The sequence below is a fragment of the Corythoichthys intestinalis genome, chromosome 19 (assembly GCF_030265065.1).
Source record: "Corythoichthys intestinalis isolate RoL2023-P3 chromosome 19, ASM3026506v1, whole genome shotgun sequence".
In the NCBI taxonomy this organism is placed as follows: domain Eukaryota; kingdom Metazoa; phylum Chordata; class Actinopteri; order Syngnathiformes; family Syngnathidae; genus Corythoichthys; species Corythoichthys intestinalis.
The window spans coordinates 31,724,126-31,737,760 of NC_080413.1; the positions used below are offsets into that span (position 1 = coordinate 31,724,126).

At 39.5% G+C, this 13,635-nt stretch overlaps 1 protein-coding gene across 2 annotated transcripts in view; it reads right to left on the bottom strand.

Annotated features, from left to right (window-relative positions):
• The window catches only part of vsnl1a (visinin-like 1a), an 89,564-nt gene that overhangs the window by 11,930 nt on the left and 63,999 nt on the right, over positions 1–13,635 (bottom strand). For both annotated transcript variants that reach the window (XM_057822847.1, XM_057822846.1), the window contains one exon: positions 1,232–1,447. In XM_057822847.1, the coding sequence (XP_057678830.1) occupies positions 1,232–1,447 (216 nt within the window). The remainder of the gene's footprint in view (positions 1–1,231; positions 1,448–13,635) is intronic.

Genomic DNA, 13,635 nt, shown 5'->3' on the forward strand with positions numbered 1-13,635 from the left:
AAATGAGGGAAAATAAAAATTAGATGGAGTTTTAGATGGAATTTTTTAAATCAATGAAAAAAATAACAATTTTGAATGGAAATCAGTTTCTCATTTATGTCTTGTTCCAGTGTAATGCAGTAGCCTAATACATGTGTGAAACCTTTCATCCATTAATTTTCATTTTTTAGCCGCTTATCCTCACGAGGGTCAGGGGAGCACTGCAGCCAATCCAAACTAACTATGGGCAGTATGCGGGAAACACTCTGAATCAGTTGCCAGCCAATCACAGGGCACAAGGAGACGACCAACCTTTCGCGCACACACTCATACCTAGTGCCAATTTAGAGCCTGCCATGCATGTTTTTGGGATGTGGGGGGGAAACCGGAGTACCCACAGAAAACCCATGCAGGCATGGGGAGAACATGCAAACTCCACACAGGGAGGCAGGACCCTTGATCTCAGAACTGTGATGGGAAATGCTGACCACTGTGTGTGTAAAACCTGTTCTGTTTTATTGTGTGTTATATTTATAACTGTGCCAAAAGCAGTTTTTGCTTTTCGGTGGTTTTAGAAGGTTTAAGCCCCCCCCCCCCCCCCCCTCAAAAAACAAAACAAAACAAAACAGTAAAAGTAAATAAATTAAGTCTTAAGTCCAACAGCCAGTGTTAAAATAATAGCCCTTCTTGCCCTATTTTCTGCAACATGGTCAACAGCTGTTACGCCTTCGTCCTCTGGGAGGCGTTACAGGACAAAGAAAACTCACACAGTGCGCATAATTCACACCTCCCTGTTTTCCCACTTGCCTGTTTTTGGAGCTCACATACAAAAAGCCCCAGGCTTGGAGGAATTGTGTGAATTGGCCGGTGAGATGCAAGATATGAAGCAGGCGAATGTGACTCATACCGATGGTCTCCATTGTTTATCTTTAGTCTATGTCTCATTTTTTAGTCACTTCATAATTTCACACAATGTCTCAATACGGGTTCATTTAGGAAGATGGGTTAATTGTATTTGTGTTTTGACTTCTGGTACTGAATGATGGCATATTCATTTCAAGTAGGTTTGCATAGCATCATCATTTGTAACCTTAAAATTTAAAGGAACTCGCTATCCGAAGAAACCTGTACTAATCGTATTTCACACTCCTTTTTTATTTTAATGGATTATTTTAGATTAAATTGTATTTAATATGTAGTGCGCATTAGGCTGAAAGCTAGTGGAATAAATTTGCGGGAATCGTCTTCCTACCTCAATGATTTCCAGCATCTCCACCCGGGTTATCTTGCCATCTCCATCCAAGTCATACATGTTAAAGGCCCAGTTGAGCTTCTGCTCAAAACTACCCCGCGATGTGATGGACAATGCACAGATAAACTCTCTGAAGTCGATGGTGCCATCGCCATTCTTGTCAAAAGTCCTGAACGCATGCTGGGCGAACTTTGATGCGTCACCATAAGGGAAGAACTACAAGGAAAAAGGAGAGAAAGAAATGAATGTTAAAAATGCACTGCATCCTATTGCAATATTTTAAATAGTAGTTAGAGGTACACTTTCAATTAAAGATGCACCGATACCAGTATCGGCAGGGGGTACCAATCCGGCCCATAATGGTGGTATCGGTATCGGCGTGTACCAACAAAGTGGGCGCCGATACCATTTACTGTTCCACTATTATAACACTTGACCGCAGCCTCTTTTTCTTCTGACGCTCACTACACTCTCTGTTGTGTGATGACATGTGATCACTTTTCATGCCAAAGCAGCTGTCACTATTGGCCTGCTCCAGACCAATGAGAGCAGGCCAATAGCCACTCTTAACCCTTTAACACCTAAGCCTATTTTGGCCGAATTTGCATGCATTTGATGTTGCCTTTATATTTCAAATAAAAAATTGTTCACAATGGCCAAGTTGGGTCCCTTTTTTAAGGACACCTTGAACTTCATGTCAAAACTGTTGTTTTCTTCACTGACCAATTACAATCCACATTTTGGCCCCAAAAAGACAAAAAAAAATCCCCAAATTTTTTTTCAAAATTTGTAATGTTGATGTCCCATTGACAACCAAACATGCTTGACCAAACTTTTTGAAGCTTGATAATATTTATTCTACTTGTTAGGATAAACATTCAATAGAAAAAAAATAAGATTGATGAACAGGTCACGGAGCTGCGTCACACACAACGTCACACAGCCTACTCTTTCGCCGTTTGCGCGCTGCTGTCAGCCTGTCACTTCTACTCGCCGAGACGCCGACTCATCCCAGGAAAACAACGAGAAATACTGCTCCTCTTCTTCCTTGAGTTAATGAAATAATGCATTAGCTTGCGCTAAATTTAGTTTTAGATTCATTCTGCACGTTTCAAAGTCGCTCGCTCAAACTGGCCGTTGCTTGCTTCAGCATGCCTCCTTTTCCTTAGTTGGCGCCTCGCTCGGAAATTTATTAAAAATGTCCACATTCGGTTCGTCCTTCTTGACATCACAACGGCTCTTGGGATATATGTAGTCTTTTGTGCTGCTTTCGGTTTTGAAAAAGGACAAGAAATGATGGAAATATGGAGATAGATACATGGTCCATGCAGTGTTTTAATGCATATTTATGAATGCAATAAAACTATAAAACAACTTTTTCTTGGTCGATTGACTTCAAATAAAAACTGGTGTGGACATCAACTTCCATACTTTCAAACGAGACCAACCAGCAGCACGTGGGTGACGTAATTACAGCGTGACGATGCTTCAAAGACGACATGCGTAAACGCGTCGCTGCCGACACGTTCGGTGTTAAAGGGTTAACTCATTTGCTCCCAAAAACGTAAAATACGTTCTATTTTTAATTGTTTCAGTGTCCCAAAAACGTATTTATACGTCTTTTACATTTTCTTTAGGTTCTGATGCAACTTTGCTCCAAAGCACAATGGTCAAAATTCATTTTAAAGCAATAAAACTGGCCACTGGAGGGCAGTAGCATATTTGGTAAGAAGTCATATGTCAGGAAACGGAAGTCGGAAAGCGTGAGAAAAATGTGGAGAACGACCCATCTGGAAACGCGCATGGCCAAACCAGTTCCCCCCCAGGAACACAACATGCCCCACACAAGCTCCCCAGGTGAACTCTACCATGAGGCAGCGGTCACCACACTGGTCCGCCCCAGAATCCACCCACACAGGACGCCAGGCGCAACCTGATTTAACGGAACGTACGGTCGGGCCGCACGGCCAGGGCGCCGGTGGAAGACGTCCGAACGGACGACGAGGAGGACGTCTAGGACGCCAGGTGTCGAAAGACCAAGCAGGACGATCGAAAGGACGTTCGGGACTCCAGGCGATGAACAACCAAGCGCGACAACCAGGAGGACGTCCAGGACACCAGGCGGCGGACGACCGAGCAGAACAATCGGGATCACTAGTGTAGCGGATGATGTTGTTGAGTCTGTGTTGCTCGTTGAGTAAAGTTCGCTTTGCCGAGTTTTGCCGCTCATGTATCTCGTGACTCTCTACTGTCTCGTGACTCAGCCGGAAACGCGCACAACAGCGTCATCTCTCAGTTCAATAGTTTAGTTATGTGTAAATAAATTGTTACTTTTCTACCAAAAGCTCTATTTGTCTTGTTGTTTATGTTATTTTGTAGAAGGAAAACATTATTCAGATGTTTGGGATGTCACAAAAGCAAAAAAATAGCTGTGTTAAAGTCAAAGTTATGTTTGAAATGTATGCTTTTACAAAAAGCTCAATTTCTCTGTTTTTTCATCAGAAATTGGAAAATTGCTCAAACTAAGCTATTTTCTAATGCTGATTTCTAAAGAATGGAAAAAGATATGAACTTACTTCTTTTTTTTTTTTGCTGATAGAAGAGAGTCTAATCTTGTTTATATAGCAATAGAACAAAATTTTCTGTGGGCCTTGCAAAATCCGTCAGAATCCAGTAAAACGCCCGGGAGCGAAGGGCCTTGCTCTGGTGAAAATGGCTGGGAGTGAATGAGTTAACCAATCCCAGGGCAGCTTTTTCATATGTAGGAAAAACAAACTAAGAGACAAATGTCGGCGGTCTAGACATATATCAGTTTATAATTTCCGTCAAGTACAATAACTTCATGCAAGATTTGTGGCCTGAAAGTTTCAAGAGGTGGAGTTAAATCTGCCAGTAGTTTGAGGCTACAACAGCAGCAACTGCTACCAAGAGAAAGGTCAGCTCACTTCGTCTACTTTACTTTTTATTGTCTTTTCCTGAAAGAAATGCCGCAGTAATGTGAGACCTGTTTCAAAAGTAGTGTTGCCACCTTTCAGAAATAGAAATAAGGGACACTCCCCTCGCGCCCAAAGCCATACAAAAAAAAAGGGACAACCCCAAAACTCATAAAATGCATAGAAATGTATCTATTTATATATATTCTGTATTGTTTAAATACAGAACAGAACTTATAATTCCCAATTCGGAACGGGTGGCAAGCCTATTCAAAAGTGCTGTAAAAGTAAGCTAAGCTAAGTGGCTAAGTGTGTGTTGCTGCTGGTCCACAGAGAGGGAGGCTAATAGAGGGACAGGATGGGTGGTCAGTTATTATTACTTATACTGTAATTTCATGAAAGTTACACTGTTTGGCCTTTGGCAGCCAAAACTCAGGGTTTAAAAAAGTTTATTCATTATGCATTCATTGTATTTTCACTTTCTTACTGTTGGGCTAGTATTATACAAGTTTTAATTTCACGAATTTAGCACTATTTTGGCTTTTGAGAACCAAAACTCAGGGTTTAAAAAAATGTATTCATTATTCATTCATTGTATTTTTACTTTCTTACTGTTGGGCTAGTATTATGCATGTTTTAATTTGGTATCGGTATGGTATCGCCCGATACCGCACAGCCAGGTATCGGCATTTGGGCCAAAAAATGGTATTGTTGCAACACCACGTTCAATATCTACCATCCAAGACAGTTTACAGGCATCTATTATAATTTAGGGTTGTTTCATTGGACATTTTTCCCACCTTTGAATATCAGTGTTGTTGATACCTCCTACATCCCAAAAACCAGCATGGTAAGGCTGAATGAACACTTCTAATTGTCCATAGGTGTGAGTGTGATAATTTGATCAGAAGATGAATGAACGAATTAATGAATATCAGTGGAAAATGTTTCAAACCACAATTTTAAACAATATTCGACTGACCAGACTATTATTGGTAGGGGTCGGAACCTCTGGGTAGCTCACGATATGATACCATTTGCTATACAATGCTCACGATCACGATTATCTCACGTTATGGCGATATAAAAATTATCTGTATATGGGTCAGGAAATCATTTTACATCATACAAGTAATAAGCAGAAAAACAACCCCTTTCGTCCTTCCGCTGTGAATTGAATTTGGTTTATCACTTATGTCCAAATTCATTAGAGTGGAAAGGTCGCTGCCATCCCTTCCACTCCAAATGGTTTGGATGTCTACGCTGGTCAATGGCAACCAATGAGTTTGATTTTGGGGCATTTCAGGTCATTTGCTGTTGATTTTCAGTCACTTCCTATTGATTTGAGGGCTTTTCTGGGTCACTTCCTGTTGATTTTAGTGCATTTATGGGTCACTTCCTGTTGACTTTAGGGCATTCATAGGTCACTTCCTCTTGATTTTGGGTTACAGAACAGGAAGCGACCAAGGAATCTCCCCTAAATGAATCGGCAGTGACTCAAACTGAACAGGAGGTGACCCATAAATTCCCTAATATCAACAGAAATTGAGCTGTAAATGCCCCGAAGATCGGCCCCTCCCACTATAAATGAATTGGACGTCCACCGCCGTCAATGGTGGTCAATAAGCTAATATAGAAGCTAAGATTTTGGTAGCAAGTGCAACTTTTTGCTTCCTTTTCATTTTAAACAGTGACACCTTTTTAAAACGATATGTCGATTCTTGGCAGGAGCATATCTATAATCTTTTGGGATACAAAGTATCATGGTACATCACAATTTTGATATTTTGTCACACCCCTAATTATTGGTAACATTATACAGTATCAGTGGTCTAGAGTTGCCATCCGGGAATATAGGAAGTTCCCCAATGCCCGGGCCTAAGACTGATACCAGTCCAAGTCTCGTTTAGCACAGAGCTGCACAGAAAGAATAACTTACATTATTTCAGTTGTTTTTATTATCCAAGAGATTAACGGATTTTCTTTGATGCAAAATTGGCCCAAACCACTTGACACGTCATGATACGCGTCTAGGTAAGGTGCATACAGTGCACTCATGGTAACAATAAACCCACAAGCTAGCAAAACAAACTAGCAAAAAAAAAACAAACAAAAAAAAGTCTTAAGAAATGCTTTTCAAAAGGAATGAAAAGACAGACGAGCCTGACTCAGAAAAAGAAACTTGCATATGACAGACATAACAAGGAAACGTATTTAAATATGAATTCATCGCTGTGGGTGATTCCTACGCACCAACACGCTTTGTATAATATGCAGCTACCCAGTGAGGCAATGGAGCCTTCAAAACCACCCTGCTAATAGGAAGCACCCTGCATTAAAAAAAGTCCTAGGACTCTTTTAAAAGAAAAAGCTGCAACAGGAAGGACAGAAGCAATTATAAAATCTAGAAATCCAAGGTGCACTGACAGTATCATATCTGATGCTTGCAATTTACTCTTTGCATGGGTCTGTTATAAGCGCCTAAATCTGTTTTTCTGATACATATGATTAGCAACGATTAATCGATCAACTCAAGTCATTCGATTACAAAAAAGCTTTGAATCAAATTTTGCTGCTTTGAGGATTCGTTTAATTAGAGTGGCATTGTAATGAATTGTTTTAAAGAGTTTTCATTTAGTTTTATTGATTTGGGCGGATACACTGTCCTCTAGTGGCAGTAGTGAAAATGAAGTAACTCATCTCTCTCATGGCTGAATCCAGCTGCTCCCTCTTAAGACCAACATAAGGTTGTAGGTTTTTGTTTGAGCTAATATAATCGATTATGCATTCGTAATTTCGTTTAGAGGTATATATAGCAGTTTTTTTGTGGGAATATGTGATCTGTTGAGAGCATTGTAAAAAAAAAAAAAAAAAAGTTAGGATTTTATAATGTTTAAGATCGCAGACTTTTGCTATGCAAGTTAGCCAATTGTTCTTTTTTCTGTACTTTGATCCTCATTTATGTTTTTTTTTTTTTTTTTTATAATGTTTGATGCTGAGCTCAGGCATTTTAAATTATTTTTAAATGCAATTATTGGTTTTCTGAAATGAAAGCGCAATTCTGCATAGTACAAAAAACCACTTAGGAATTTTATGTTGAATTTTCATTTAATGCTCTTTTGACAGTGCAATCTTAACAAGCCTATGTTTTACATCTCGTAAAATTTATTCAGCAAAACATGAAATGTTACTAATCCGATTATTCTATCTAATTGATAATTAATAGATGAATCGATTACTTAAATAATCGATAGCTGATCCCTACATCTGATAAACAGTATCCTGTTTAAATCAGTGTCAAATTTGCTTTGCTGCTTTGTTGGGAAGGCAACAGACGCAAGGGCGTAGGTTTGCATATGGACAGTAGGGACATAACACTAGCAACTTTTCTGATGATCAAATTGTCCCCACCAACTTTAACGCAACCTTATTTACAGTATATAATGAGTTTAGTTATACAAGCAATTGAGAGAATACAACCCTACAATTACTAAGTGAATCATTTTGATGATAGTCAGATTTATATATTTATTTATTCTGTACATTATTTTATTTACAATTATTTTCATTTACAGCCTATACAGACATTTTCCCCCCATAAAAATACATTAATCATAATCGAGGTAAAAACTTTTCATTTTTTGTTAAGTTTGGCTGTGCTTGTTGACAAAATCAGTAGCGTTTAATTTAATTTCATAATTTGCCGGATAACACTGAATGACATCTGTCATTAGCATGTCATAATTAGGGGTGTGACAAAATATTGAAATGTTGACATATTGTGATATCTTGATACCTATAAGCCGCAGCTGTCCTCACTGTATTATGGGATATTAACACCAAAAGATATTAACCGGTAACACTTTATTTGACAGCGGCATCATAAGACTGTCATAAGACCAAACCACCATGAAACTTTGAACCATTTGTCTGCAAAGCTTCATTGATTCAAGAAGCTTCATTTGGCCATCACTACTCCCATGGGGGAGACAGTCAACTGCTGCCACCTGCTGTCAACACTTTTGTTGTCCAACATGCCCCCTAGCATGCATTGCAGCGCTACAGATGTAAATTACAATCAAAATTCATGTTCTGTGTTAATTATTTCTTCAGTTACTGTTTCAGTATTTTTCAACAATTGCTAGTTATGGTATTTGGTAACACTTCATGAATGCTTATAACAGATGTCATTTAGTGTTATACGGCCGAGTGTCTCACTTTTGAATGGATGTAAAAGATCCAAGCTGGACGTGAATGGAGTTTATGATATAATTTGCCAGCTGACACTTAATTACATAAGCATTCAGTAATTCCCATGATAGTGTCATGTCATAATCGTGACAGCTCTGTCAAATAAAGTGTTCCCTAGTATCCCCAAAAAATTAACAAATAAGCCCTACTGGACTATAAGCCGTAGGATTCAAAATGATGGAAAAAAGTAGCGGTTTATAGTCCGAAAATTACTTACTCATGGTATGTCCCGTAAGGTACTTCGGACGAAAGAGAATCTATTTGCTAGTTTGGTTAACACTTCACTGGTTGTTTTCAACAAGACTGACAGGAACTGACTTTAATCGCTGTTGTAGTTTGGGATGACCAATGAACTATAATAACACTCATTAGAGCGCATAATTCCAATGAGGCTGAACAATCCTTTCCTTCCGACTTGTTTAAAAACTCACACAAGAATCAAGCCTTACATAACAACTAGTGCTTATACAGTGTATCACAAGAGTGAGTACACCCCTTCCATTTCTGCAGATATTTAAGTATATCTTTTCATGGGACAACACTGACAAAATGACAGTCTGTGTGCAGCTTATATAATACAGTTAATTTATTTCCCCCACAAAATAACTCCAAATATAGCCATTAGTATCTAAACCCCTGGCAACAAAAGTGAGTACACCGCATAGAAACTACGTACATCCCTAAATGTCCAAATTGAGTACTGCTTGTCATTTTCCCTCCAAAATGTCATGTGACTAGTTACAGGAGTGCTGTCAGCATTGCTGCAGAGATTAAAAAGGTGGGGGGTAGAGGAGTTCCACAAAATCGATTATTACATGCATCGCGATTCGACACGTGACGATTCGATTACAATTCATAAAGGCTCAAAAACGATGATTTTCCCTCTGCTCGTAGCGGAACGAAATTCAAGACATGTCTACCGCCCGGACACCTTTAACGGACGCACGCACGTTATAATGAATGCTGCCTGTAACTGAGTGAGAGATTTACTCTTTTTCAAAAGATTGGAAAATAAATTTGTGTATGAGGCAGGCAGGGACAGAAGCGCACGTTATTTTTTAGAGCAAGAGGGGAAGAGAGATAGTTCGTTGCTCCTCGTCTTTCAGATGTCTAGCTGTAGTTTCAAGTCATGTCAATTGAAAAATATCCTGAGTGTGTTGCTTAGACCCGTTTGCGTCTACAAGTGGTGAGTACACGAACCCTCTTGTGCTGTTTAGCCTTTATTGTTGTTGTTTTTGAGGTGTTAATAGTTAGCGCTGAGCACTAAGCTAATTAGCTAATTCGCTAACGTGTATTTCATATGCAGAACTGTAAAACCATGATTAAGTACAGCGGTAACACTACAAACATGCAAAATAGTACAGAAATCTGTGAAAACAAAGTATATTGGTGTGACGGCCCCTGGCCGTTTAATGGTTAACTTCTGAGACTCTTCCAGTCAGCTGATCGCCGCCTCCACCAGCTGGCTGTTTCCCCTCCCACTGTGACGACAGCTGATCGACGCAGGACGGACCGACGACGTCACCACCGCTGATTGGCCACGGAAGGAGGCGCCAAGCTTCATAAACCTGCCGCTGTCAACGTTCTATGAGGTCGCAATTTGGCAGTATTCTGTCGCGTTCCTCCTCGCTAGCTGTTTGCTCGCCATTCACGCTCGTTTGCACTTTGATCGCTAGTTTGATACACTCCCGCTTTTTCGGTGAGATCTTTTGTGTTTATTCGTTATTGGATCGTTTTTGTTCACCACTGTAAATAAGAGCACTGAAGCAAGTAAGGGTAAGTCGCCATTTCTGTTCAACCCGTTTTCTCCTGTTTTGTATAGAGTAGGAAGTTAGGTTAGAAGCTGTCTTTTCTTTGTTCCTTTTACATGATCAGGGCTTAGTTAGCGGGTGGGGTTAAGTGTAGTTGCTTTTGTTTGTTGTTTTGGCCTGGGCTTACCCTGAAGTCACGCTTCCTCGGCATTTTGTACATATTCATTGCGAGTTTGATTATTGTGTAAATAAATTTGTGTCCACTTGTCCATTTTGTGTGGATTGTTTTATGTTACGCCTTTCGCGAGCCATCTTTGGCACGTAACAATTGGTTAAAAGACGGTTTATTTCTAAAGCCATTTTGTTTCCAGAAAATGTGGAATTCATTCCACCTGTGTAAATTTTATTGTATTGTTCAGTGAAATACTCCCTTTAAAATGGTTAATGTTTTTGCACTTTCTTGTAAAAAATAAATAAATAAAAAAGCAGCTTAAGGGCAGGTTTTTGTTGTATGGGCATGTTTCCATCGTTCCTGTTGAATCATCAGGATATTTTAAATAATGGACAAAAATCTGTTTGTATACTATATTAATTAGTAATATACGTTGCATCGATAATCGTGATAATTGTGATAACTGTGATCATCGTCAATACCGTGATCATCGTTCAAGAATCTAATCGTTGCCCCCTGAATTGCAATCGAATTGAATCGTGGGGTGCCTAAGATGGCACACCCCTGTGGGGGTCAGCCTGTTACTGCTCAGATCATGCGCCGCACTCTACATCAAATCGGTGTGCATGGCTGTCACCCCAGGAGGAATCCTCATCTAAAGACGATACACAAGAAAGCCCACCAGTAGTTTGCTGAAGACATGTCAACAAAGCACATGGATTACTGGAACCATATCCTATGGTCTGATGAGACGGGCGGGCTTTCTTGTGTACCGTCTTCAGAAGAGGCTTCCTCCTTGGGTGACAGCCATGCATACCAATTTGATGTCGAGTGCGGCGTATGGTCTGAGCACTAACAGGCTGACCCCCACCTCTTCAATCTGCAGCAATGCTGACAGCACTCCTGTAACAAGTCACATGACATTTTGGAGGGAAAATGACAAGCAGTACTCAATTTGGACAATTATGGATGTACGTAGTTTCTAAGGGCTGTATTCACTTTTGTTGCCAGGTGTTTAGATATTAATGGCTATATTTTGAGTTATTTTGAGGGGAAAATAAATTAACTCTATTATATAAACTGCACACAAACTACTTTTCATTGTGTCAAAGTGTCATTTTGTCAGTGTTGTCCCATGAAAAGATATACTTAAATATCTGCAGAAACGCAAAGGGTGTACTCACTTTTGTTATACACTGTCGATATGAATTAAATCAAACTAAAGCTTACTATTCCAATAACGGTTCAGTTTGCTTCACTTCTAGTCATTGAGTAAATGAATTATGTGTACTTTTGATATCAAACTGTTTCACCCTGTGTCCTTGCCGTTGGTGTGCAGCAGACACTCTAATCCTACAAGGAAAAAGACAAGGACGCTAGAATAGTCCCGGTTGAGCACAACTACACCAGCACTGTCTGGAATCATGACAACAGGAAAGGATAGAACTGCAAAATTGAATAACAGCTGTGCTAAAATATGTCTATAAAAAATGATGAGCATTATTATCTTTCTTAAGGCCCAATTTGCAGTTCTTGTCATTCGAACCTTATGTAATGTTACATATCAAAAGTATTTTGTACAAAAGAGCGTGCGAGGGAGTGTGACAGGTCTGTTTAGGAGACTGACATACTGATTTCTAAAGAGCGCAATGAAGGAGTAAGTGACTGTCTCAGTGTTCTCACTACACATGACAAGGACCTGCCTCTTCACATGCTTCCAAACCCCAAAAGAGGCAACTGCAGAAAACGTGAGGTCGGGTTGGCACGAGGACAAAAGTAAAGATGGAGGAAGAAAGAGGAAGCGAACGCAGCCCCTTAAGAATCTGCAAAGTTACGAAACACATTGTGTTATGTAAATCATAAGCGAGAGGGGGGAAAAAATGGGACAAGAGGGTGGGGGTAGCATGAGACTTTTGAGATTTCTGCAACCGGAATACTTACTTTTGGAAGAACACGCCAGCAAATATGTCATTTCAGCCAAGGATTTAACCGCATTTCATTGATAAAAGGGGCAATTAACAATCAAGTCACGGATGAATGACCAGAACAAGAAACCAGTTGAGCTTAAGGTCTCACTGCCTAAGGCCTCCAATTGTGTTCAAAATTATTCAGCCCCCAGAGTAGATAAGTGTTTTTGCAAGTTTGAAATTTATTTTTAATCTTGTTTAGGGCTGCAGCTATCGAATATTTTAGTAATCGAGTAATCGACTGAAAATTCTATCGATTAATCGAGTAATCGGATAAAACAAATATTTTTTTAGGTGAAGAGCAATTATAAATATACATGAGAAAATAAGACATTTCATCTAATCTTGAACCATTTTCAGTCAATCAATGTCTTTATTTTCGATGTATATTGTTGAAAACAGCCAACAATTGCATCTCAGATGTAACTAGAATTAAAAAAAAAAAGACTAATTCACTGCTTTCACTCAAAAAACTTTTAGATCTTATTAAAAAAAAATATATATATATATATATATATATATCTTACCTAAAAATGCCGTTACGCTTGATAACACATATCACTTAAAAGTTAGGATTTTTTCCCACGTGTTTCAATTAAATTTCTCTTTGTGTCAAGCCATTTTTAAGTTCTAGTTAAGTTTTAAGTTAGTCTAAACTGTAAGTCCTGATAGGATTTTGAGTTTTTGCAGTGTTCAAAATAAATGTATGATACAGGCTGTATTGGAGCACATTAGGGACCAGTGCTACCTGGTGTTTTATCCAGCAATGACTACTGAGCTAAAATTGATAGTTAGCATGATTAAGTTTTTATTTTACACCCTCATCACTCCACAATGCTGTGTTATGTTAAAGCCTGTATGTAAGACACGTTAGCCACGCATCGACAGTGGTCATAATTAATTGAAACCTAGCCTTCCGCAGGGCTAACGTTACGTGAGCTAGTAGCGACATTAACGTTAATCTTATTTATTAGCGCTTAGCGCTCTTTATTAGCGCTTAGCGCTCTACTGCTTTAAGATGGCGGCTGTTTACTAAACGCTGCCCAGACGCGGCCGAGTCTGTCATTTCGCATCTAGTTCAACATACGTGATCTCTATGAGACGCATCAGACGCTACCTGTACCAATGTAGCATCGTGCGGGCTAGTATTTAGCAACGTCGGCGTCGTTTGTGGCGGCTGTCGGCTACAGTAAGTTTTTTTTTTTCCCCTTCTTCCTCTCCGCACGTGACAGCGCGTTGTCTCGTATTAAAAGTAGTCCGAGCAAAACGTGATGCTTAGAGCTGTCAAAATAAACGATTACTCGAGGTGAATAAAATTACTCGGATCAGT